Source organism: Syngnathus typhle, linkage group LG21 (genome assembly GCF_033458585.1).
Source record: "Syngnathus typhle isolate RoL2023-S1 ecotype Sweden linkage group LG21, RoL_Styp_1.0, whole genome shotgun sequence".
Taxonomy (NCBI): Eukaryota; Metazoa; Chordata; class Actinopteri; order Syngnathiformes; family Syngnathidae; genus Syngnathus; species Syngnathus typhle.
In genome coordinates, this window is record NC_083758.1 from 2,040,987 (window position 1) to 2,067,954 (window position 26,968).

At 38.4% G+C, this 26,968-nt stretch overlaps 2 protein-coding genes across 4 annotated transcripts; one reads left to right on the forward strand and one right to left on the reverse strand.

Moving 5' to 3' along the window:
- Window positions 1-1,064: 1,064 nt before the first annotated feature.
- recql (RecQ helicase-like) lies at window positions 1,065-21,461 on the reverse strand. Of its 3 annotated transcripts, none has more exons than XM_061268489.1 (16): window positions 21,349-21,461; window positions 21,016-21,067; window positions 19,101-19,325; window positions 18,581-18,760; window positions 18,387-18,493; window positions 17,322-17,520; window positions 17,090-17,256; window positions 16,520-16,598; window positions 16,294-16,442; window positions 15,954-16,071; window positions 15,733-15,871; window positions 15,567-15,658; window positions 14,747-14,963; window positions 14,337-14,463; window positions 8,133-8,746; window positions 1,065-1,786 (listed from the first exon to the last, which is right to left on the reverse strand). In XM_061268489.1, the coding sequence occupies exons 2-16, from the start codon at window positions 21,038-21,040 to the stop codon at window positions 1,549-1,551; spliced, it is 2,676 nt and encodes an 891-aa protein (XP_061124473.1). In that variant the 5' UTR covers window positions 21,041-21,067; window positions 21,349-21,461; the 3' UTR covers window positions 1,065-1,548. The 3 variants fall into 3 exon arrangements, with proteins under 3 accessions (XP_061124473.1, XP_061124474.1, XP_061124475.1); XM_061268490.1 differs by lacking the exon at window positions 1,065-1,786 and adding an exon at window positions 4,607-7,777 and having other exon boundaries at window positions 21,349-21,452; XM_061268491.1 differs by lacking the exon at window positions 1,065-1,786 and adding an exon at window positions 9,179-9,323 and having other exon boundaries at window positions 8,605-8,746; window positions 21,349-21,452.
- Window positions 21,462-21,659: 198 nt separating this feature from the next.
- golt1ba (golgi transport 1Ba) lies at window positions 21,660-26,968 on the forward strand. Its single transcript, XM_061268492.1, has 5 exons — window positions 21,660-21,825; window positions 22,672-22,763; window positions 22,886-23,064; window positions 24,267-24,346; window positions 26,133-26,968. Exons 1-5 carry the CDS (start codon window positions 21,801-21,803, stop codon window positions 26,219-26,221), a joined length of 465 nt encoding a protein of 154 aa, XP_061124476.1. The 5' UTR covers window positions 21,660-21,800; the 3' UTR covers window positions 26,222-26,968.

Consider the following 26,968-nt stretch of genomic DNA (forward strand, 5'->3'; position numbering starts at 1 on the left):
TAGAAATGAAGATTATAGCACAACGCTTTCCTTTTCCCCGGAATAAGCTTTGTAGGAATGGAGCTGCATCAGACGGGCTATTACAGTGGTGCCCGCGCTTCGTGCGCGCACGGGACAGCAAACGAGCAGGTGATCGAGCAAGCGTCTGATACGAGAGCATTGCGGTCGCATGGAGCGTGTTTGAAGTGAACAGCAGAGAAGAAAGGCAAAGTGTTGTGAAATAAAATGCACAGAACGGATGCGCAAGACACGTCAGCTATATAAAGAGCGAGAGTTGTTTTCTTCCTATTAGTTTCAATTCACAGTTTAATTAGCAGTTTCAATCAGCAAATAACAAAATGTGTATTACAGGTAATATTTTATTTCACAACACTTTGCCTTGTTCCTTTGGTCTCTGCTGTTCATCCTAAAACACAAAGGCGCTCTTTAAGCAATGCGACAGTGAGCGCCCGGCGCGCTGCGGTTGCGCGACCGCACCAAATTAAGCTCCCTGCGCAGTGCGCACTGAGGTCCACTTAAATTTTAGAAAGTACATCAGGACTTTAAAAATATCTTCTAAATTTCAGCGACGGCTCTGTCACAATAATCGACCAGCCCGGTGCAGTTGGGCGGTCGGCGGCGCGCTACGGTTGAGCGTTCTCTCTTGCGCTCTCTCTCTCTCTCGCTCTCGCACACACGCAAACCGGATATCATACGGAGGCCGCCATTACAGATGCGCAGAACGGATGAGCAAGACACGTCAGCTATATAAAGAGCGAGAGTTCAGTTCTCTACCTAAATCCGTATTACAGGTAATATTTTATTTCACAACACTTTGCCTTGTTCCTTTCTTCTCTGCTGTTCACTTCAAACACGCTCCATGCGCACGGAGCGCGGTGGTGCGTTTACGGGCAGTCGGAGAAATCAATGCCAACAAAGAAAATTACATCCAGCCTAGTTAAGACCATACCAAAGACTATAAAAATGGGACCCATTGCCTCCCTGCGTGTGTGACGATCATTGGGACTTAAAAAAAAAAAAAAAATTAAATTTTTTTTTTTTAAAAATTCATAAAAATTGGGTGCGTATTATACATGGGTACAAGCTTTTTTCCAGCATCAGCATGCCATTTTTAGGGGTGCGTACTATACATGGGGGCGCACTATACACGGAAAAAAACGGTAATATTGACAATAAAACTGTCAAACACCAACATTTGTCTGTTAGGAATTTGCTGTTATAGAGATTGGGCAGAATTTTGATACCTTTGAGCAAACCTGCGAGTATGTTCTGGCCTACTTGCAAATAGTTTTGCTATTAGCTATCATAGCACAGTATGTGTTCAAGCTTAGCGTAAGTCCCAAGTCTACAAAGACTTTTTTTTTTTTTTTTTAGTACTGCATTGTGTTGGTCCTTTGTTCCTGTAAGTTTATTTTCAGGTGCTAACTATCATCATAATATTTTACTTACACATGCAATGAGATGCTGCAAAAAAAATTCTTCGGTGACCAGCAGCCCGAATAAGAACGAACGATAACTCTCGAAAACAGATATTTCACAACGCTGCATTCACAGCAGATTTATTTGTACACGAGCAATTTGCAAGCTGGGCAAGAGCAGGCATGGTTTGCAGTGGCACCACCTGAGGATGATTGGGAACTGGAAAGAAAACGATTTAATCACAGGAATCCATCCAGGAGAGTAATCTACCACAAAATGAAATCTGTACTTTGAAGGCTTTGGATGAAATGTTGCCACGGTTTTTGAAAGTGGCTGATGATGAAAACCAGGTGTTGATGAGCTTTGACTGAAAACGAAAAAGTGAGCATTATTTTTTAGGAACCTCGTCACTGCGGGGTGGGGCAGGAATAATGACTGCAGGTTTTCAGCAATGAGCAATGAATACACTAATTCTGTTTTGGAGCTCACGGGGCTCTTGCTCATCTCTGCTTCTCGCCCTGCTCTCTGCAATCATCTCAATGGGAGAGGAAGGAAGAGGAGGGCTGCAGACTGAATCAGAATGAAGAGAAGAGGAGTCGCGCATGTAAAATATGATGCAAATGAATTCCTGTCATTACATGACGGATCAGTGACCGGTCTGAATGTCATTCGCTCCCATTTTAAACATACATTGGTTAGTCTACATCAGGGGTACTCAATATGTACATTCGGTCCGCCTATTTCTAGATTTAGTTCATGTGCTGTGACGTCATGGTTCTTGGATGGTGCGACTCATTTTGCTGTGTGCATCAAAGAAAAAGTGAGTAGGAAAAAACAGGATGCATGAAAATCTGGATGAAGTTTTATCAAGATGGCAGGTTTGTTTTCCAGGATTCTGAGGGGTCTCTTGAGAACTTTGCTGGGAACGTTGCGTGTAATAAATTAAATTTGTAAATCATGGTAAATTTTGGATTGATTCATAATAGATAGAATTGGAGATATTTTTATATCCAACTTTTCATGCCCTTTTGTAGTGTAAAAATCTTTTGGTAAACGTGCAAAATTAGGATGAAATTAGAATTGGTAAAATTTTCAGTTGTGGGTAATGATAATTTTTTTCTCGGAATAATACCAAAATCGATCACTTGTGTCCAGAAAAAGAGCTCTTCATTTTGAGTGAAAACTAAATAGCTATGCCTCAAAACATGGTCAACTGCCCTGCATCAAACAAAACATCAGCAAATCTATCAAACTTAATTACCATCGCAAGGATTAACGCCACAAGCGTTTTGTGTCAATGGGTTTGTTTGATAACACCAAAGAAGGTTAAGAGACTGACTCGTGGACTGAAATAAAACTGAATCACAAGGTAAGACTTTGTCTGGTTGGCATGATATGATCAATATAATTCTGTAAAATACAGTCTTTGTCTTTTGTCTTTAAGGAATGACCATGTTTATACTAATGGAACAATTCTTTGATGGTTTGATCATAGAACCAATGCTAATTTCTGGTAGCCCAAATTTTGCATTTCCTCACCTACTAGTGATAAATTTAAGCTAGTAAACTTTTGTTAGGTTAATGATGATATGATTAAAGTAACTTGAATGAATTTTTTTTACAAAAAAACAAACAAAAAAAAGCTTGATGCAAAAACTTGTTTCCTCCATTTTGGAAAACTGTTAGCTTTATGCTTTATGACAAACACTTTACACTCAAATAGGTCAAAAATACAAATACCGTTTTTTTCCGTGTATAGTGCGCCCCCATGTATAGTACGCACCCCTAAAAATGGCATGCTGATGCTGGAAAAAAGCTTGTACCCATGTATAATACGCACCGAATTTTTATGAATTCTTTTAAAAAAAAAATGTAATTTTTATTTTTTTTTTTTAAGTCCCAATGATCGTCACACACGCAGGGAGGCAATGGGTCCCATTTTTATAGTCTTTGGTATAGTCTTAACTAGGCTGGATGTAATTTTTTTTGTTGGCGTTGATTTCTCCGACTGCCCGTAAACGCACCACCGCGCTCCGTGCGCATGGAGCGTGTTTGAAGTGAACAGCAGAGAAGAAAGGAACAAGGCAAAGTGTTGTGAAATAAAATATTACCTGTAATACGGATTTAGGTAGAGAACTGAACTCTCGCTCTTTATATAGCTGACGTGTCTTGCTCATCCGTTCTGCGCATCTGTAATGGCGGCCTCCGTATGATATCCGGTTTGCGTGTGTGCGAGAGCGAGAGAGAGCGAGAGAGAGAGCGTGCGAGAGAACGCTCAACCGTAGCGCGCCGCCGACCGCCCAACTGCACCGGGCTGGCCGATTATTGTGACAGAGCCGTCGCTGAAATTTAGAAGATATTTTTAAAGTCCTGATGTACTTTCTAAAATTTAAGTGGACCTCAGTGCGCACTGCGCAGGGAGCTTAATTTGGTGCGGTCGCGCAACCGCAGCGCGCCGGGCGCTCACTGTCGCATTGCTTAAAGAGCGCCTTTGTGTTTTAGGATGAACAGCAGAGACCAAAGGAACAAGGCAAAGTGTTGTGAAATAAAATATTACCTGTAATACGCATTTTGTTATTTGCTGATTGAAACTGCTAATTAAACTGTGAATTGAAACTAATAGGAAGAAAACAACTCTCGCTCTTTATATAGCTGACGTGTCTTGCGCATCCGTTCTGTGCATTTTATTTCACAACACTTTGCCTTTCTTCTCTGCTGTTCACTTCAAACACGCTCCATGCGACCGCAATGCTCTCGTATCAGACGCTTGCTCGATCACCTGCTCGTTTGCTGTCCCGTGCGCGCACGAAGCGCGGTGGTGCGTTTACGGGCAGTCGGAGAAATCAACGCCAACAAAAAAAATTACATCCAGCTTAGTTAAGACCATACCAAAGACTATAAAAATGGGACCCATTGCCTCCCTGCGTGTGTGACGATTATTGGGACTTAAAAAAAAAAAAAAAAAAAAAAAATTAAAAAAAAAAAAATTTTTTTTTTTGTACCCATGTATAATGCGCACCCCGGATTTTAGGACAATAAATTAGTAAAATTTTGCGCACTATACACGGAAAAAAACGGTAGATATAAGAGAAACCAAATATTGATAACTTGGCTGTCTAAAATAAACAAGTGGAGATGGCGCTAAGTAACGCAAGCAAAGATGATGACAAAACTTGACTTAAATGAATTTAGCCTTCTTCGCTACCAACATGGTTTGATTTTATGGGATATCAGTCGAAAAGATGGTGTTACGCGAGGTGAGTTTCTTCCATGAAAGACAGAACATTGAAAATGTACATAAATGTACATAAAGACGTACATTTTTAACAGGTAAAAACAGACAGTAGCACACTGTAAAAATGCTAGCTAGCAGGTTAGCCACTATCCATCGATCCATTACTTCAATGTTACTCAAAACATTTCCTTTACAAAGAGTTCTGGTTGGAACCATTTTCAGCCTGAAACAATTAAGTTCATTCTACTTGGAATTCAACGAGCGCCACCGCATGGATAGTGTGCCAAATGTATTCTTTTTACATCTTAACTTTACAGTGTTACAACATCTGGTCTGGGTGTGGCTATTACAATCTCAAATAGCAACAATGTGCAGCCGATTGTGACTCATTGAGGAATTTTCTTTTTTTTTTTTTACAACCACTGCTCCGATGGTTTCCTCAACACCTGGTCTTGCGACAAGGTCCGAGTTTGAACTAGAACTGGACATGTTCTCCCTAACCAAATCTAACATTACATCAATGCATCCAAAACATCTGTATTGCACGATCTTTCATCCAACACACCCAAACCACTTGCTTAAATTATTGAAAGAATAATCATCAATCAAATATCAATGGAAAAAAATTAATAGTGACAGGCCTAAAAACCAAATTAAAAATAAGCATTTTCAAAAAAATTACCAAACCTGCTGTAAAAACAAATTAAAAACTGAACTGAATTTGAAAAGCAAAAGTTAGTTTGAAATAAAAATTCCAATATGAATTCTTGCTTGGACAAGGACAATCCTAAACTTTAGCATTAAAACTATTTTGAAACCCCAAAGAACAACATTTGATCAGGATTCTGGGCATGATTGGATTACCAAATCAATCTTCAAACTTTCCTTGGATCCGGATCACTTATCCTGGTTTAAAATACCATTTTCTCTGGTCTCAGTTAAACCTGGTTCCATCCCCATTGTGTCATACACTCAGCTTTAACGTTTTGAATGTTACTTATTTGCCGAACTCTAAACCTTATTCCCATTTTTTAGCTCTGACGTAACTGGACGACTTAATAGGACAACTAAATAATTCCAATAGAAGTGGCCAATAAATCTTTTTTTTTTTAGCCTTTCCTGAGTAGCCTGTACTGTCTCAAAAGCTAATTTTCACACAGGAAGTAAAAGCTCTGGGCTTTAATCTCAACATGAACTTCTGAATTGAACTGAATTCAATTACCAGCCCATACAGGAACATTTATTATTTTCTATTTAACAAGCTTCAACTATTGACTCTTAACAGTTTTTATTTATTATGACGCCGAGCTCCCAAATTCGACTTTCAACTCAAGAATGACAATCGAGCTGAGTCCTAGTGTTACCTCCTACTAACATGAACCCCATTGTTCATGAATAATTCAGCTATATTCCGATTTTACACAGGAGTCATAATAAAGGATTTGTACCTTTTTAAGGCAAAAAAATGTCTACATAGAAAAGATTCCTCAATTATTAAAATAATTGTCAATTTGAATATCGATTAATCGATTTTGACAGCTCTAAAATGAATTCGGTGAACAATCAAATATTACCATGTGTCATTTTGTGTTCCAGTGTACTGCATTTAACTTTAACCGATTGATACGGCATTGTAAAATAGATTCAAGGTTTCAAAAATATTAGTTAAGACACTCTCGCTAACACATTCATAGCTAGTAACGTTGAAATAATATCCTGGGGGAAAAAAACTCGAGTTGTGAGGGAGGATGAATAAAGACATTTCAAAGAAAGAGGTAAACCTATGTATGCAAGTCTATAAACATAATTTAGGTCAGATTCTAACCCAGGTGCTTTTATTGAATATTTGTTACTATGGAACACCTGGGGATTCATTTGCAATGAGGCAGAGAAGTTGGATAGATCACATTCTGAATTGGAAATAAAAGGAGCTAAAATTTGTACTTGATGTAAGCATATTAGCTAAACATTAAAAGACATGATTAAGATATTAGCCTAGTCGGCTCATGCAGTAATTATAAAACGTTAGTTTTATTTTTGTCTGCACAATTGATGTCTGCTCTGTGTAACAAGTTTAACTTGAGACTGAATTAAGAAAACTTTTTTGCTCTCTCGACTTGGATTTTTCAATCTAAAATTCATGGGGTTATTTTTAGGGATAGAAATATCAACTAAAATGCAAAAATCAAGGAAAGGAACAGGATTTGAATTAATATTCAATGATCCTTGAGGACAGGGAAGGGAAAATAGGTTCTAATCCTAAATATTATTTATTCACAGAGTGTAAGATACGATCTGCTTTTTATTTATACATTATTGAAACCACAACATGGTGTGTGCATATATGAATAATGCAAAGCACCTAGCATCTGGTTCCTTATTTTGTTCAAACTTACATTGCACCCTTCGGCTTCTATCACCCTCACATTCTTTTAAAAAGAATATCACTCTGTCCTCACCGTCTATGGATATGCTTATTTTATATGGTTCATGTGGCACACATGGACGTATTCCATATTTCAAATGACAGTAATGTGAAAAATCAATTCAGAGTGATGAAAGCTTCCTCTCTTGAGACGCACATGGCCAGAGGTCAGTCTGTGAAAAGAGCGAGAGACTGAAAGCTGCATGTGGGCTACAGGCTTGAAAATCTATTCGACAGTAGGAGGATAAAACATGGCAAGGCTTTTTAAATCTGACTGGGTGGACGGTGCTTCTGTCCTTGAGTTAGTTTTTGCATCTCATATTAGGTTTGAAAAACAATCTGTTAGGTCAAAACCCTTGGCATGATTGGTTCCAGAGCCAAAACTTCAGAACTGTAATGGTGATATTTAAAATAACAGTCTATGATTATGTTGGGGGGAGAAAAAAAATCACTACTTAAACCAAGAGGGACAAGGAAAGGAGGATTCTTCATCTTGAGGAGAGTAACCTCAAGAGTATTGTAATGTCATCTGCGGGGTCCCGCAGGAATCAGTCTTCAGCCCTCTATTGTTCAGACTTCCGCTTTGTAATATCAAATGTAAATATAACATGAGTTTTGAGACGTATTAATGCCTTGTACTAGCTAACAAATGCTGTAATCTTAGAGGCGTGCCTTGCTGAGATTAAACAATGAATGTCCTGTAACAACAAAAAAGCGAGATGACCATCCCATTAGTTATTCATTCAACAGTCCCCACATTTTGTAAGTCACCCTTTTTTTCATGAAGTCACTTGCAGTAGTCAGATATTTAATGAAAGATCGTCAAAAGAGCAGCAAAGACTGCTAACTTAAGGTGTCTCTTTCTTTTTTTTTTATAGTACAAATAGAACAGTCCCAATGGGAACCTGGCACCCAGTACACAAAACGTTGAATTTCAACAAACGTCTATGATTCTACTTAACCATTTGAGTTGATATTATATTCCAAATTATTGCATAGATTCTGTATGCTTCTTGATTTTATTACAACAGAAACCCGTGCTTCCATGCTCACCGGTGGACCAGTTTCCTCCGACTGCTGACACGAGTCCACAAGCTGCGGGCCGTCTGGGTGATGGTCATCCTGCGGGGAAGTCGCAAGGACTTTAAAGGTTCCCGGATACAAGCCAGCAGCCCCGACTCATCGGGCTGCCCCAGATACTCATGGGAGATGTAGTTGATTCGCCGTAGCTGATTCCTGTAGTAGTTCTGTAGATCACACAGCTCCTCGGCTGCAGTTTCGGAAATAAAGGAGGCCTGGGAGGGAGAGCTGGGGACTGTGTAAGAAGGTGGGTCAGCAACTTTAATTGGAGCCGGAACGACCACGGGCGATGAATTTGCGTGGGGTTTCTTTCTCGCTCTTTGAGGGGTGGTGGATTTACGTTTAGAACAAGACGTAGCTGGTGCATTAATTTCAACATTCACTTCAACTACGTGTTGAGGCATATCCGTCCTCTTGTCTTCTTCACCAGCATAACTGTCGGTCTCATCAGCTGGGTTTGTATTAGGTTTCCTTGCCAGGTTCTTGTGTGCTTTAAATAATTTTTGCTTCGATTGGGAGGGACAGCTGTTTTCTTTTACAAAGGAGTAAAAGATCTTATCAATGATCTTGCTGGGAGCTGCCACATCCTGTCATAACAAAAATCTGTGTTAGTGTCGAACTATCGAATCTGTATCAAGAAATTGTGTTTGTTGCGTTAAAGACACAGCACAGCATTCAAGAGGTGTTAAAACTGGGGATAGCAATGATTCATTATATAGTGTAAACAGAGTAATTGTGATTAATAAAATGTTAGTGGTGTTAGTGTCTGGGATTCCATATTTCGATTCTAATAGGAAGGCTTCAGTATTTTGGAATATGTCTGAAATTGTTTTGCCAATTTATCCATACTGGAGGCATTAAGAAACCAAGCAGCATCCAATTTCAGACAAGCATGCTCCAAGAATAATAATTGCTTCTCTGCGCCAATTGGCCATTTCATTCTTAAAGTTGAATCATTCCAGTGTCTGTTGATTGCCATGCGATGAGCAGATGAACAAAAATAAAATGATGGACTGTACTTAGTCAGTTTCTCCTCAGGATGGGATGGGGAGGGGGATACTATGTGAGCTCTTTCTTGACTTTCTTGGACACTGGAGCTTCTCCATCACTCTGATCTGATCCCTTTAGCACTTTGCCTTTTCCCCGGTCTGTCTGTGTTTTTACCTGTTGGCCATTAATGACGACAATCTTTACCCGAAAGGGATTCAAGATCCTATAGGTACCAACCCAACAGAGTACCAGCCCAAAGAAGAAAAAAAAAGATTGCTAAACCGAGCATTTGGAGTGTAAATGTGATCACCTTGATGCTTACAAACATGCTGTGATTCTTTTTTTGTTGCCAAATAGATGAATATTAGTCTTGTCCGCGCACAAAACACAGCCCATGCTTTTCAGTTTATAGCAGACTTGACCCTTTGCGGTTTCTGGATTGGTCTTGACCATCCAAATTCGCTTCCTTTTCATTTCAACTTGACCATTCATAAGTTAGCTGCAATTGCTTGAACTGATGATCTTATTCAGAAAAGGCTCCAAAAGAATTTCCAAATGTGTGTAAATCTCAAGAAAAAGACTGTTTCATGGACATTCTCTTGAAGATTGAAATTATTCCTATCCATCTTGGGGTTGTAAATCTTTGACATTTTATAGAATCATCCGCACCACCTAATAAAATATTTAGTTGTTGTCTGAGCCTGGATACATATTTTAGTTGCTGTGTGGAATTCAGATCCGAAAAAAAATATTCTGACCACAATTATAGTGGAACCTTTTCAAATCGCCAACAGAGAGGTGATGAATTAGGGAATGGACTCTATATGACAGCGGGTGCCTATTTGAAAAAAATACGATAAATGTATGACTCATAGAACTGGCATTGTACTGGTTTGTTTTTGCCCAAGCTGATGATATGATCAAAGATCATTTTAAAGATGGATACTGTGTAAACTAACACCGTTACGTTGATAGATGAAATGTTGCCTAATTAAACCATTGGCTCAGTTTAGCAATCCCTTGACAACAATTATCGCCATTTTGATAAATGCAGTGTTATTACCAGGTGGTGGAGATTGGTATGAAATCAAGAAGACAGAGTATGGTGATTAATAATTACCATATTTTTCGGACTATAAGTCGCGGTTTTTTTTCATAGTTTGGGTGGGGTGGGCGACTTGTACTGAGGAGCAATTTATGTGATTTCTTTTCACAAATTTTTTAAATTAAAAATAAATAAATAAAAAGAGGTGAAACCGCGATAAACGAACCGCGATGTAGCAAGGGATTATTGTAATTTGAATTTCAAGTGACGTCGCGGCGCTTGTTTACATAAAGGACAAAGATTCCATCACGGGATGACGACGATGACGAAGGGCCCCACGTACTACCAGCATCATTAGCGGCTTTGTTTGTAAGTGACTCGGAGGACGAAGAGTTTGAAGGATTTAATGATTTGCAGTGACACAGAAGGTTTGAGAAACTATTATGGCTTTTACGCACGCCCGGTCCTACTCTACGGAGCTCTCTTTCACCTCCGTGGATGGAAGTTGGGGGACGGCGCTCGGCCGGGTGGCTGTCCGGGGACGGTGGATGGGGCTCGGACATGGCTTTTACGCACACCCGGTCCTACTCTTCCACCTCCGTGGCTGGAAGTGCCACCTCCGGGGATGGAAGTCCAAGCCGCCACACGCCTGGAAGTTTGTTTTGTTAAATAAAGAGCCGTTTACCAAACCCACGTCTTTCCTTGTACTTTGTTAACGCTACAATATAGTTCTATACTAGATCTGTGGAATAACGACGATGCTGACGTCAGGGCGCACGCGCGGCGTAGTTGACAAAGGACAAGGAATTTGATCGATGGATTAAATGATTTGGAGTGACACAGATGGTTTGATAATATTATTGCTTATATAATAGTTATTTGATATCTAATTTATACGTATATCGTTATATGGGCCTGTGGAATATTTTGAAGTGCAAGCGCCGTCAGCGGCGCACCCATTGTTGACAAAGGACGATTGATGACTTTAATGAATTGGAGTGACAGAGATGGTTTGATAACATTATTGCTTTTATAATAGTTATTTGATATATAATTTATATATCATTATATGGGCCTGTGGAATATTTTGAAGTGCAACCGCCGTCAGCGGCGCCCATTTATGTTGACATAAAGGGCGATCGATGGATTTAATGATTTGGAGTGACACAGATGGTTTTATAAATGTGTTATTTATGCAATAGTTATTTGAATAACTCTGAATGTTACGTCAGGCCCGTTCTCAGCTCTTCGTTTGTCACGTTAGCATACCTATCGTTTAGCCTGTTGTTGCTCGTTCATGTCTGTTATTGGTGTTGGATTTTGTCCAATAAATTTCCCCCAAAATGCGACTTATACTCCGGAGCGATTTATATATGGTTTTTTTCACGTTATTGTGCATTTTATGGCTAATGCGACCTATATTCTGGAGCGACTTTTAGTCAGAAAAATACGGTATCTAAATCAGCTACATTGGATTTATACACAATTAAGCATGTTAAGAACTAATGAAAAGCCGCTGTTTGTGACTTCATACAATGTAACTAATAAAACACAATGAAATATACACAAAAGTCAAAACAAGGCAACATTTGAGCACCAGCGGTGACTTACCTGGACTCAGGCCTTAGAAAATGTGAGACATTCTAATGTGAAATTGATGAGAAAAAAAACCCGTACAAATACACACAAAGGTCGGAAGAAAGTGGTTAGAGAAAACATGAGGGGAAAATGTCATTAAATGTCACAAAACTGTAATCACAAACACAGGAGAGTAAAAAGGTTAAGTGGAGCATGAAATCAGAGTGACATTAACTGGAAAATGGTTTGAAGTGTCCACACTTCTTATTTTAGTTAGTGATTAACAACTGCAGTGTCAACTGACAAAAGTTTTACATATATTTATTACTCTTGTGTGTATAGTGTGGCTATCATAGTATTTGGAGTACTTCAACTCAGCGGTGAGATTAAGTCGCTTTATAGAAACTCTGGTTATTTTGTCATGATGGCTCGGAAGCGGGGCAAATGGTATTTGTAAAATAATTAATTAAATTCATGTAACTAATGCATTACAAGAAACAATTACAATTTAATAAAATGTAATTGATACAATTGATACAGTTTTTCATAAAAGATACATTTTAGTCTACCAATAGTCATCTGGATTCAAATTAAATTAAAAAGTTTATTTCCGTCAGGCTTCATACACAAAACCTGATTTTTTTTTTGCTGCTTTTCATGACTGAAATTAGTGCAAGAAATTATGGTAAATATAAAGTATTGTGTACTGTATTTTCCGCACCGTAAGGCGCTTTGGGTTAAAATGCGCAGACTCAATTCTGCGAGCTTTTCTGTATTAAATCCACAGGACGCACCGCATTATAGGGCGCATGTGGAAGCCACACAGAACAACTTTAACATTTTGCACAAACAATAGTATTAATTCATCAATGGTGGCGGAGGTACGTACTCTATGTGTTATGTACAGCTGATTGTTTTTTTTGCCCCGATAATTGGTTCATCGGGTCTACATATTGCGCTTGTATATTACGGGAAATAAACAAAACAACTTTACAGATTTTGGAATTCGGTACACACAAAAGCCGCACCTTGTTTTGACCAAATTAAAGGCTTTTAATTGCGCCTTATGGTGCGGAAAATACGGTATATACAGTGCCTTGCGAAAGTATTCGGCCCCCTTGAACCTTTCAACATTTCGCCACATTTCAGGCTTCAAACATAAAGATATAAAATTTTACTTTTTTGTCAAGAATCAACAACAAGCGGGACACAATTGTGAAGTGGACAAAAAAACTTTTATATCTTTATGTTTGAAGCCTGAAATGTCGCGAAATGTTGAAAGGTTCAAGGGGGCCGAATACTTTCGCAAGGCACTGTATACGTATTTGCTAATCAAAGTGCCCATTGTTTTGTGTCCCATATTGTTTTTCACAGTAATATTGTTGATATCTTGGATTTTTTTTTAATTAAGAGGTGTTAAGAAAAGATCAGAAATACAGTAAATCAAGTAAATGAGCATGCATATGTGATACTTTAGAACAGTGGTTCCCAAACTTTTGCAGGCTGGCGCCCCCTTTGGCTCCCCAGTGAATTCCTAGCGCCCCCTCCTACCCCCCCCCCCCCAAAAACAAAAACAAAAAAATAAAACCATGTAAAATACAGCATTTTATCGCATTTCATAAATAGGCCTACTTAAAGACAAAAATGACAACATTGAAGGTATGAAAAGCAAGTTTACCCTCTCATGTATTCATTTTCTTCCATTTATTCACAGAAAATGGTGGCGGACGTGATCTAAGGCAGTGGTCCCCAACCTTTTTTGCGCCACGGGCCGGTTACATGTCAGAAATATTTTCGCGGACCGGCATTTATATAAATAAATAATACATTTATATAAATAAATAAATAATACATTTATAATATCATTACCATTACGTTGAATTAGTGGGAGCACTGAGTTTGTTTCTCAGAAACGAGCCGGTCCCATCTAGACGTAATCGGAGACAATGACACCCGAAGTGATTTAAGGTTTGTCTTTTATTGCAGGATGCTTGGTCTCCAGTTTTGAATGCTTCACTGCCTGGTTAGTTAGCCTGTCGCCACATATTAGCTTTGCGGGCTCGACTGGGGAAACATGTCACGTGACCGGGACGAGCGTCTTGACCTGAATTAATTGATCGTCGATAAAAAAAAATTCTGTGCGGCTTGGCGGCCCGGTACCAAGTGACCCACGGACCGGTACCGGGCCGCGGCCCGGTGGTTGGGGACCATTGCCCTAACCAGCTCAACACAACACAACACGGCGCGTTCTGGCGAGTCCCCAATTTCATGTTGACTTGAACTCAAGATGATGTTGACCGCCAGAATGCGGTTTTTATTATAAGATAAAATTCTGAACATTACAAGCTTGAAATTACAAACCTGAGCTTTTGCTTTTGTAGCTATGCTGTCGTATCTGACTGGGCCAGAGCGGCGTGCGTGTTGTGTACAAATCGACTGCCGCCCCCCTACCGCCCCCCTACCGCCCCTTTCTTCCTCACCGCCCCCCCAGAGCTTTCCACCGCCCCCAGGGGGGCGGTACCGCCCACTTTGGGAACCACTGCTTTAGAACGATTTTAACTCACCGATGAAGAAGACAAATTTGCCTGCATCTTCATGCTCAGCATGTGTGTTTGACTCTTCAGCAGGGGAGCTTTGCGGCCCAGCAGGAGGTAAAAGTGGGTGGTGTATGGAGTGAAACTGAAATCCTCCCTAGAAAATGGAGAGCAAACAATGAAATGATGGATTTATTAAAGAGGAAGGAAATCCCCCCCCCCCCCCATAAATAAACTCGAAGATCACTTTTTTTTTCATTTGCCTTTGGGTGGTATCAGTGACAGTGACTTTTACTTTCACAATAACAATTTTAAAACCCAAACATTAGCAATATTCAGGGTTTTAAAGTATTTATACTGAATAGATAGATCGATCAAATAGATTAAATGGGTACGGTTAACTGTATTATTGTATTTTTTTCCACAATGTGACATGTAACCTGAGGTAGCCTTGGAGCAGCAGGTAGACAATCACATCCTCAGCTTGTGCTCGAGACAGCGTAGTGATCTTCATTAACTTCCTGTGCTTTGTAGGGCCCCTCCCCATCCAGGCCTCCACCAACTTTAGAGGAGTTAGCTTCTCATCCGTGGATTCTGCCAGCTCCAAAATCTGCACCACTTGCCTGGCATGGTGGGTAATGTCCACAGATATGACATCTGAAAGTGGAATGATGCTGGTCAGGATTGGTTGTTGTATAAAAGTTACAAAATACTTTTGTTTCTCAAAATTTTAAATCAGTTCTGGGTAGATTTCCAGTACTTATGAAACACTATTATTTTTAATTTTCTTGTTTACATTCCTGCCACCAATAGTTTTCCAATTATGTTGTACAAGTCACAACTCTCATGAATAAAGGTGCTAAGGACTCTGTAGTTTTAAAACAGGAATATGGCATTTTAACAGATATACTGAAATTAAGTTCTAAAACTATGAAATATATTGAACCAAATTAAAACCTAATTAAAATAAAATAACAGAAAATTAATTGCACATTTTAATATTAATATATGAAAAAAGTGGCTTTTATTCTACCTCCGTCACCCTTAATGCAAATTTTATTAGCAGCTAAGAGCAAGTGGGCATTCCTTTGAAAATTATTAAAGAACTCAGCTGCTAAGGATAAGCCGCTTTGATGGGGATTTCAGGAAGACGTTGCAGTCTTAAGAAGCTAACCTCCTCAGGGGCTGGATTTCACATGATTATCAAACTCTTAAAAACATAATTGGCTCTGACTGATTTATCACCTCTCACACACAAACCTTTTGCATTGCGGCATATATCACACATCTGGTTGCATTGTTTCTCGTCCCACACTTCGTCAAAATGAACAGCCAATAGAGAGCGACGACACCTGCCAAGCGCAAAGAGAGATCACGTGATCTATCGAACATCATGGAAGGAACTAAGAGAGGCTGAAGGTGTTACCTGTCAACATTCTGGCAGTAGGTCACCATCTGATTCAGCTTCTGTTGACCAACATTTTCCATTACTACCATTGAGCTGATGCGGAAGATGTCAGAAAAGCCATAGTAGATGATACAATCAGCTGGGAGATCGTCTCGACCTGGAGACATTTTGAAAAGCAAACATTACATCACATCTATATTACATTATATATAATACATATACTTTTTAAATTACTGTACCTGCCCGTCCACTCTCTTGATAGTAGTTTTCAACTGACTTGCTCATGGTGTGATGGATGACAAACCTGACATCAGGCTTGTCTATTCCCATGCCAAATGCCACTGTAGCTACCACCACCTATAAACATAGACTTCTTTTCAGCTTCAGTCAGTGTTACTTCCTTATACGGTGGCTGACGGCAAAATTCAAAATTATTTTAACCGTATTTTCCAGATTTATAAAGCACATAAGGCACAGTCTCAGGTCTAATTTAGGAAAATTTCATAAATCGGGCACACTGGGTTATAGTGCGCATGGGGTTATAAATCGCGTTGGAATGCGCTCTAAATTAACCAATACCTGCACTTTGCCGGAGGCCCACTTGCGATGAGTTTGAGACTTATCATCAGGGTTCAAGCTGGCATGGTAGGGAGCAGTTAGGATGTCCCTCTGTTGGAGTTCAGAGGACACAGACTCTGCGTCCTTCTGAGAGAACACGTATATGATTCCTGTGGTGTGACAAGAAAATCATATTTACATGTAAAGACATTTTTATTTTATTTTGTAGTCTAATTCACTGCAGTACCTGACTGGTCCTTGTATCGATTCTTTATCAGCGAGGCAATGTCGTTTATTAACGCCTCATCAGTAACTTTGGCACGAAGCTAAGAGACGTAAAGATGTTTAGTGGTTCATCAACAGACTATCATTGAAAATAAAATGCATATAGGTTGCAGAAGTGAAAGAAATTAAGGGTATCAGTACGGTTGTGGTTTTTCTTTTTTTTTTTTATAAAAATCTGAGAATAGTCAAATCTAAGTGCGCCAAAATGGAGGGGTCAACTGTAGTTTTATACTGTAATATCAGCATAGATATTATAGACCACTAGATGGCAGGCTCAACAATATTAAAATTTTAAGTGAGTTGATTTTTGTGGGAAAAATAAATGATCATAATAATTCATTGCACTTCATGTTGGTTGGATTTGATAAATTGATTCGAACAAGTGCGGCTGTCAATTTTCGCACATGTCCCGAGTGTTAGTCACCTAAATGTTGAACAGAGGCTGAGATGTACCAAAGTCAAATTCCTTGTTTGGCATGCTCAAACATGGCCAATAAAAATTCTTGAATCTTCTTGAAGCTTGAATCTTTACCTCATAATAGAGATTAGTGCGGTTGAATGAGGCTGTGAGTGAGATTGGCTTTGGCACACACAGGATCTTAGCACAGTCCTTGAGGATGCTGGTGGTCGCTGTAGCTGTGAGTCCAATCACCGGGACCTTTGGAAACTGCCTCTTCAGGATGCCCAACAGTTTGTAATCTGAAGAAGGGAAAACTCAAACTCTTAATGGCCTCCCCTTCACCACGTGATGTAAAACGCATTACCTGGTCTGAAGTCATGTCCCCACTGGCTGCAGCAGTGCACCTCATCGACAGCGATACGACTCAGGAGATTTGCATTGTTGGCTTTGTCCAGGCGAGACATGAACATCTTGCTTTTGGCAATTTTCTCGGGTGTCACGTACAAAAGCTTAAATGGGGCCCTCTTGTCAATCATGCCAGCTAAAATGCTCTTAGTGTGCTCCTGTAAATACAAATACAAAAATACATCTGACAGTTCGAACTTGGATATTTTGTTGTGGATTATCGTATTTTAATAATCAAGTAATTGTTTAGAGATATTTTTTAACCAAAATTTGTCAAAACTCTCCGGCTTCAGCCTGCCAAATGTAATAATTGTGACTTCTCTGGTTCTTCATGAAAGCAGACTGATTTATATTTTGTGTGTAATCACAAGAAGACATTTGCAAACTATTTTTATTACTACTACTACTTTTACTTTGGAAAACAATGACCATCAATCTTACTAGTGTAATATTGCACAACTGTTGTTTAGTGGTTTTTAACCACTAAATAATACCAAATCATTTGTTAAAAAACATTAATTAGAGAATAATATTTTAATACACTAACGCAAATAAAATTGTAATACATTTTTTGATTGAAATAAAAGATTCTAAAAATATACGATAGTGACAGACCTAGAAAAAAATTGCAACTCTAAGTGAAAACATTTCCTCTCAAGTGTCACTGTTGAATGTCTCAAGTGTGATGACGCAAGATTTATTTCAGTTATTGTTGTCATCTAATTTATGACTTACCGACTTGTGTTTGCTGTAGAATTTTGTGAGATTGTCGTAGTGCAGCTTAAAGTCTGAGTTTTTATTAAGTTAACAACTCTAATTTAAGGAGCCTCTCCTACAGATAATGCACAGAAAAGCCCATAGATTAAATACTCGGATCGCAGAACTATCATCTGTGATCTGATGAGACAACGGTACAGTAAAGCTAATGGGTTCTTTACTGTTGTCGACCAAAAACGCTGAGCCATACGACAAAAAAGCTTAACTGTTTGAGATGATGAACTGAAATATGACTCCAAGTTACCACCTTGCTACTAGAAGCATTGAGCATTTCTGCTGCCACGTTGATGGAGTTCAGGTACATGAGCTGATCCTCCATCAGTGACACCAGAGGAGTCACAACCAGTGTAAAGCCTATCATGGACACAAATGTTTACATCATTACAGCATTTCATCAAGACTTAAAAGAAAATCCACTATGTGCTTTGGGTGTTAGCATACCGTCGGAACACATCGCAGGTAGCTGATAGCAAAGGCTTTTCCCTCTGCCTGTGGGCATCACCAAAAATAGATCTTTTCCAGACAGTGTTAGATTGATGGCCCTCAGCTGCAGGGGTCTGAACTTGGAAAGGTGGAATGAATCCTTCAGGTGCCGCATCACATCTTTGGACCAAGCAAACTCTAAAAACGGTGAAACATTGTTTCAGATGAAGGAAATGTAGCTGGTTGCCCTCCATATTATTTTGGGGCATAATAATAGAGGGTATTAATTCATACAATTCACTTGAATAATACTCCCATAGCCATTTTGTGGCTTTTGTAGGTAGTTCAATAAATGTACCGCCAGATGTCCCTAGTGTGCACAGTCACGTCTAAGCAGAGCGTTTGGTCATTTTAAAAGTGCTGAAAGTGTGATTTCATTATTTAGACATATGATAAAATGTGCAATGTCTTCTTAAATGCTGAGATATTAAAATAAATATTTTTCAAGTGGTGTATGGTAAGAAGTGTCATTGTGTACCTGTGCCATCGTATTGCTGCATTTCCTCTTTACTCATTTCAGAGCCAGTTGTGGAAGACTGGCTGGACGAAGACGATGCAGATGCAACATCGCACGCCTCCTCCAGCTTGCACAGGAGCACAGTCTTGCGAGAATTCAATTCAGTTTTCTTTTCAAGGAGCTCTGCTATCTGCAGCTCCACCAGCTCCAGCTCAGCTTCCACAGAGTCCAGCTCTGCCTGAACATCTGAAATAAATGTGAAATGTTACAGAAAATGAAAATGAAAAATGAAATTAATTCCATTCATTCTTTTGGTTCTCCTTTTTGTTTCAGGGATATGAATCTATCAATACTTAATTTCAATTTGTATCATAAATTTTGTCTCCAAACTATGTAGAAAGTCACTAACACTGCTACCACTCATTCTAAAAAAAAAAAAGGTTGCCTCCAATCAAGCAATAAAAGTGTAGTGTGACAACTTGTGAGAAACGCTGTTCGAAGTATTTTTTTTAGCTATTTGATGGCGAGGGTAACTTTATCTAAAGCCCCCACCGCTAACCTGGTTGAATAAAAATGAAATAAGTAAAGATTATTGTGAACCTCTTTTACTATTACTGTAGTTTGACGATACCAAAATATATTGAAGGCAATTCCTTTTCATACCATATTGGAGGATATCTCCTTAAAAACACCACAAGTGAGAAGGACCTTGGTGTCATAGTGTCGTCAGACCTAAAGACTAGTCTTGACACCACGAAGAAGGTCACCGCTGCCACCAGGATGTTTGGATCCATCAGACGGTCTTTTGCCCGTATGACTCCTGCGATTTTCAGACCCCTGTTTACCTCTCACGTGCGTCCCATTCTTGAGTACGGACTGCCTGCAGTATTCCCATTGACCAAGTACGAATCCGATATGCTGGAGCGAGTTCAACGTCGCGGTACGAAAACAGTCGCAAAACTTCACCAGCTTTCCTACGAAGATCGACTGGAACAGCTGAATCTCTTCTCTCTGGCCTACCGTCGTCACCGAGGAGATCTGATATATACCCGGCGCATTCTCCGAGGCGAACTTGGTGAAGACCTGAGGGAGTATTTCATCTTAAATAATGATACTTCGACACGTGGTCACAGTTTGAAGCTATACAAACCGAGGAGGTTACGCATCCATGGTGACGCCACTCTCTCTACCCGTGTAGTTAATAGCTGGAACCGCCTACCCGAATCATGTATCACAGCCCAGTCAGAGGAAAGTTTCAAGAGAAGTATTGACGCAGTGTTTAAAGTCTGAAAGGTGAAACTGCCGACCGCGGTATCGGTACCGACTTCTTTCCGACATTTCAACCGCGGCTTGGTAGCATCCCTTCAACGTCCGGGAAGTGAAGGAGCTGACAAGGGATTCTTCCCTCTGCTTTCTACCTCTCAATGAAGTCAATTTTCATGCAGTTTGTTGCAACGATAAGTAGCCAAGTCTTGCACCTGCACGTGTTTATCCTCTGAGGCTAACACCTTCAGGGTTTATTATGCCTCTCTTGTGTCCCTATTAGATTCTCTTGCCACCTGCCACAAACAAACAGCATGGACAATGTTTTTTAGTGGGGTTGCTTTAACACAGGGGTGTCAAACTCTTTTTTTTTCGCGGGCTGCATTGTAGTCACAGCTTCTTTCAGAGGGCCATTATGACTGTAAACCCAAATAAATGTAGAAGCACCTCATATTATATACAGTAAAAACTGGTCAAACATTAAAAAAAAAAAAAGATATCATTAAAAGAGAAGACAATTTGCAATTATAAAATTAAAAAAATTAAAAAAAAAAATTCTCGTAATGACACGAATTTGATGCACAATTTGGGCCACATAAAATGATGTGGCGGGCTGTATCTGGCCCCCCGGGCCTTGAGTTTGACACAGGTGCTTTAACATATCAAGACTCACCATTTGTCTGACCAACACCATCCATGATGTACCAAAATCATAAATCTGAATCCTGAAAAAAAATTAGCAGGGTGGAATTATTACGTCATACTGAATAATGGTCAAGGTTTAGCATTTAGTTAAAAAAAAAAAGAACATTGAAAAGCTTTTGAATACGACTACTGTAACTGTAATTCGACGAAATAATACATTAACCAGCAAGTTAGCTAAAGTAGCATCACGTTACGAAAAGTAATTTTTGATATCGAACAAAGCGCCTCCTATACTAAAACTCAGTTAATAATACAGAAATACACCAAATGTAGAAAAGGAATGTCTAATAATAGACCTGACCATTCAAACACTGTTCAGAGCGTTTTCCTTGTTGGCGAACCCACGGTTACTATGGTTGGACGCGTTTATGAGCATTTTATGTGCCCTGGGTTTTGTCTCCAAGGTTACCAAGCAGACTTTTGTCTGCATCGATTCAACAACTGCAACTACATGCTTGTAGTTTTGGTAAAAATGTATATCTAAAATAGATGCTTTTATTTGTGGTGTGACTAACCGACTCCATAGAGTTACAAAAATGCACTTGCTAATTTAAGAAAAGCACTATTATTTCGTTTTTTATATTATGCCTTGAAGGCAACGCGATGTTCTCCCGGAAGTTGTCATGGGGCGAGGTTGTGTTTCCGGAAGACGTGGCTGTTGCTGCAGTGGCAGCTGGCAATCTTAGGATTCTTACATGAACCACTTCAATTTTTTCGTTCCATTTTACACTCACTGGTTAAATTAGTGCCAAGATGATTTCCTTGACGGACTCGCAAAGTAAGGCTTTCTGTTGCTGATGATTCAAATAGCTTTCACTCTTTTGTACGCACCCGGCGTCTTGAGCTAGCTGTTAGCAATTGAGGGTAATCTAGCTCTTATTTTTCGTGCCTACGTTCCACTTCAGTGAATTTGTTTCGTGCAATAATCGCTTTGTTTCTGGATTTACTAAATAAATTCGGATTTCAATTATCAAAGTATTTTACGTTTGCGTTTTACAGGGATACACAAAAAAAACCATAATCCTGTATCCTACATTTTTCTGATGTAGAGATGTTCTGCCTTTTTGTAAAAAGTTGTTGTACCAGTGGAGTAAGCTTGAATTCCAGTTTAGCTGGTGTGAGTGAGCATTCAAATTTTTATTGGTGGAAGATGTATTAAAAATGGGTTTTTTTGGGGGGTTGTTTAACAGTCCTTGCAAATAGAAAACCCGGCGCGCAGATGTGTTGTATGTACTGTTAATAGTTTAAGACTTGTTTTTGTTTGTCTTCTAGATAGAAACAACTATCTCAGAAATGTAATAAGTCATAAAGTGGTCATAATGTGTTTGGGATGAAATATCAAATTGTTCACCTTCTGGTTGCTTGATTTTTACTTCAATTGTTGAATTGTCCTAAAATACTCATTCGCATTAATGATCAGAAACGCAAAAACAGTGGATTGGAGTTCAAATTGTTTGACTCGAGGCTTCAAACTATACTCCTCCACTGTATTATTATAATTATAATATATGAATGAATAGTATTCATTATTGTGTTAGGGCTTTGTTTGGTAGCAATTCAATAAAATGCTATGCTATTTTTCTGTCAAGAAAATTGAACGCGTATGTGTGCGTGTGCCCCACAGAAATTGGAATGGGATTAACAGGCTTCGGTGTGTTTTTCCTCTTCTTTGGGATGATCTTGTTCTTTGACAAAGCACTTCTGGCAATTGGAAATGTGAGTTTGTATGTTCCATTGAATGTCTTTACTGTATTTGTTTACCATTTTACATTCAGTATAGGTTTAATCCTATACAGGTTTATGTAATATACAATACGCTTATTTTTTTTGTCCACTAGATCCTATTTGTTGCTGGACTTGCCTTTGTCATTGGCCTCGAGAGGACTTTCCGCTTCTTTTTCCAAAAGCACAAAATGAAAGCCACCAGTTTCTTCTTAGGAGGTGTGTGTGTGGTGCTAATTGGCTGGCCCATAATTGGTGTTGTGCTGGAGGTCTATGGATTTTTCCTCTTGTTCAGGTAAGAGGACACCGCAAACAGTAAAACCTGCACTTCAACTATACAAATATGATCAAAATATGCTAAGAGTGATCATGCATGTCATGAGCAAAGTGTGGTGTAAATTCCGAATCTGAAGTATGGACTAGGGCTGCTTGATTATGAAAAAAAATTAATAAAAGATATTTTGGTTATAATTTAAATCACGATTATTTAAATGATCCTTTTTTTGTATACAAAGAATTTGTTTAAAATTAAAAAAAAAAAAAATTAAATCAGTTTAAATTTGTTGAAATATAAGTTCCTCTTGGACCAAACAGACTTTATAAAATGTGTTATTTTATTTTATAGAATAGTTTTTTACGATTATGCCAATTTTTAATCGTGGAGTGTTGTAATCGTAATTAAAGTTAGATGAGTTGCGCAGCCCGAGTCTGGACTGTGTGGAACTGCTAATGTGGAATAAATACTTTTAGCGCGGTATTTGCGAACACGTGTAAACGTACTCTTAAAAACCAGTAGTCAATTTTAAAGTAAGCGGGTTGTCCGAATCTGTTGAATTTAACTAAAGTAACTTGTAATGTAACTGTTTCTTTTAAAATCAAGTAACTAATCATTTTAAAGTCGTGTAATCAGTTAAATAACTAAGTTACTTTTCCAAGGTAACTGTGGCCACAGCATAATACAGATTAATGTATTGCTTGTGTTTAGAGGTGTTGATTAAGATTACCAAATTAGTCGATAATAATTTTTGATAGTCAATTAAGTGTTTAGATACCATTTGCAATTTTAAATTGTGCAAATCCTTTCAATTTTAGCTTAAAAGTTTGAGTTAATATTCTCCACTCTTTGCCATCCTTCGTGAAAGCAAATTCATTATAATTGAGTTTATTCAAAATAGAACACATGCATTTACTAAACAATGGAACATTGGAAAACAATGATCAGCATTACAGTAACAGAATCGTAATTGTTTCCTATTGTTAGTGCACAAAACTCAAAATGAATGTGCAGTTTCTTTATGTTTTTGGAACGAAGTGAGAACATGTTTTTTTACTCCAAATCATTGCTGAATTGACAAAATAATCGACAGGTTCATGGATTATTCAAATAATCGGTAATTGTTTGTTTGAAGGCCCTTGAAAAGTAATCTGATATTAAAATGCAAATGCAAACACTTATGTCTCTGTTTTGACTTTTTCTTTTGTGTCATTGGTCTAGAGGCTTCTTCCCTGTTGTAATAGGCTTCATCAGAAGGATACCGGTCCTTGGCTCCATCCTAAACCTGCCCTTCATCAGCGCAGTAAGTCTTGTGCCTTTTAGTTGATTCATCAACCTGGTCAAACACCTCCACTACTATACATAAACCACACTGTAAATATAAATATCTCAACTGTTAAAAAGGGCATTAAACACGGCTGGGTGAATGCGTGCTTTAGTCTGTGGTCATTAAGATACCTTATTCATTTCAGCGGGTGCAATAAGTTACTCAATTTATTGAAGATGCCCCAGGACTGGTGCGTGTGTGTGGAGAAAAAAAAATCCAATTGGGATGACTGTTTCTGTGCTTTTGTTCTTCAAAGCCTTCGTAGGATAATCAGCAGTTGTGGTCAGTCACTGTTGATTTTCCTCGCATGCATGTCATCAGAAGTTGATACAAAACACACCCTTGTTAAAATGGCTGAATCTTTCCATCTTTACAACTTGGTTCAAGTGATTGGAACTTCTGAACTTGATTGGCGATTAATCAGAGTTATTAAAGTCAATATGCAGTCATCAAAGCATCCATGGAGACTGACTTTTTTTAAGTTCCATGGTCATAGTTCACATTAAAGACGGTAAAAAAAAATTTAAAGTTCAGAAAAAAGCTTATACTGTAAAACACAAATTTTTGGCATTTTACCTGTGGTGTGTAGTCTTTTATAGCCATTTGGACATAATATTTTAATTCGATATTTAATGTTTTTATGTACAATATATTTGAATACCGTACGGTGTTTTTTGCACTGAAATAAGACTGAAAAAAGTGGGGGTCGTTTTACATTCCGGGTCTAGACATTATACCAATTCACAACGCTAGATGGGGCCACATATCTTTTAAAGGGAATGCTGAACTTAACTAACTACCCGGGCCAAAGCGAACCCCTGTCACAAAGAATAAAAATAGCGGTAGCACAAAGAAGAAAAATAAAAAATAGCAGTAAGAAAGAAAAAAAGAAGAAAATAAGAGAAGAGATAACAGAAAATGTGAGGCCATACAGACAAAAACAGTCTAACAAAAATTAATTAAATTGAACGTCTCTATAAATGACTGAAAGACAACATTTTGAAAAAAGAAGCTGGTTTATTACTAATCCTTTTACCTTCAATAGCAATTTTTGAATACAATTGTTATGTAAAAACAATAAATGACTCTAAAGTAATGATCATGAGTTAACTATTGGGCTGTCAATATGGAATATTTTTATGGCACTTGTTGACATTTTCCCCATTTACTGTTCAAATAAATAAACATTTCGTATCGTTTAGTGATAAAAACAGTTAAGTAACCATTAAACAATAACACACAAGAGGGACTAATGTTGTACTCGCCAAACATTTTGAAACTGATTCACTTACCAGTGCGGTTATTCTTTTCTGAAGTAAAGGCGCACTGAAAATTTTGATTAAACACAGATAATCAAAGATAATCTTTGTTTGTTACTGTTGAGAAGATAACATCTGAGTATTTGGACAATTCTAAGGTAAAAAGTAGCTTGAAACAATGACTCGATTATTATAACCGTTGTTGATTGATTATTGATTACTTGTCGATCAATCGACTAATTTTGACAGCTCTAGTTAACTGTGACAATTCAATATAACAAATTGTGATACTTTGTGCTTTAAAATGTCCCTTTTTTTAGGCGGATCCTTCTGTTTTGATACTTAAGATGCAATTAAGTCTTTAAAAAAATGAATAGAGGTAATCAAATCAATGTCGATTGTGATTGTCCAGTTTCCCTGTGGCTTGTCCCATCATTTTTTTGTTGTTGTTGTTGTTGTTGTTCCAAACTGAAAGTCAACACAGTTGCTTTCTTCTCTTTCAGTATGTGGACAAAGCGAGCGAGGGCAACACCATGGTATAACACTGACATCTTGTATGCAAATAAGTCTCGGTTTGAACGTAGCAGGTTAAACGACGCAACGCAGTCTGCTGATGGCGAGGATTTCCAGTTGCTCAGGTTATTCAGTAATGAGTCCGACGCCCACCTACAGGCGGGAGAAGAAGAAAGACTGCTTCTGTTTGCCTGTCATCACTGCCCAATAATAGGTCATCAACCTGTTACCATGCTATTCTTCCCCAATTGACGGAATAGTGGACAGTTTTTGCCGCATTGTCCTTTTTGTGCCTCTGCTTTAAATTCGACAAATATTTTAAGTGCAGCATTTTATTTTTGCTGTTATTATGAGACGCTGTTTGTTTTTGTCTCGCAACTAATAACTCGGAAGATATCTAACAAATAAGCCTTTCAGTTACACTTTGAGATTGTGTATTTAAGAATTAAACACATTTATGAGGTGATCTGAAATGCTTACTGTAAAGTCCCTGTAAACAACTTGTCTCATTTTGTATAGTTAAGCACATCTAAAAAAAAAAAAAAGAATCAAATGAAGAGGTCACTTTTGTCTTCCACCACTGTTTAGTTGCTCGCTGCATCTTGAAAGTAAACCATGCCGATTGCCAACAGGAATGGCTTTGTGGTCAAATACCAAACGTTGTAAATGTTTTTGTTTCAGTTACATGTCCTTTATGTTCATATTTGGCAACGTAGATTTTCTTTTTTCATATTTTATTTACTACAAAGTTTCCCCATTAATGAACTGTACAAATTGTGTTTAAAGTATTTTGTATAAATATTTGTCACTAAAGAAAGAAAATTTG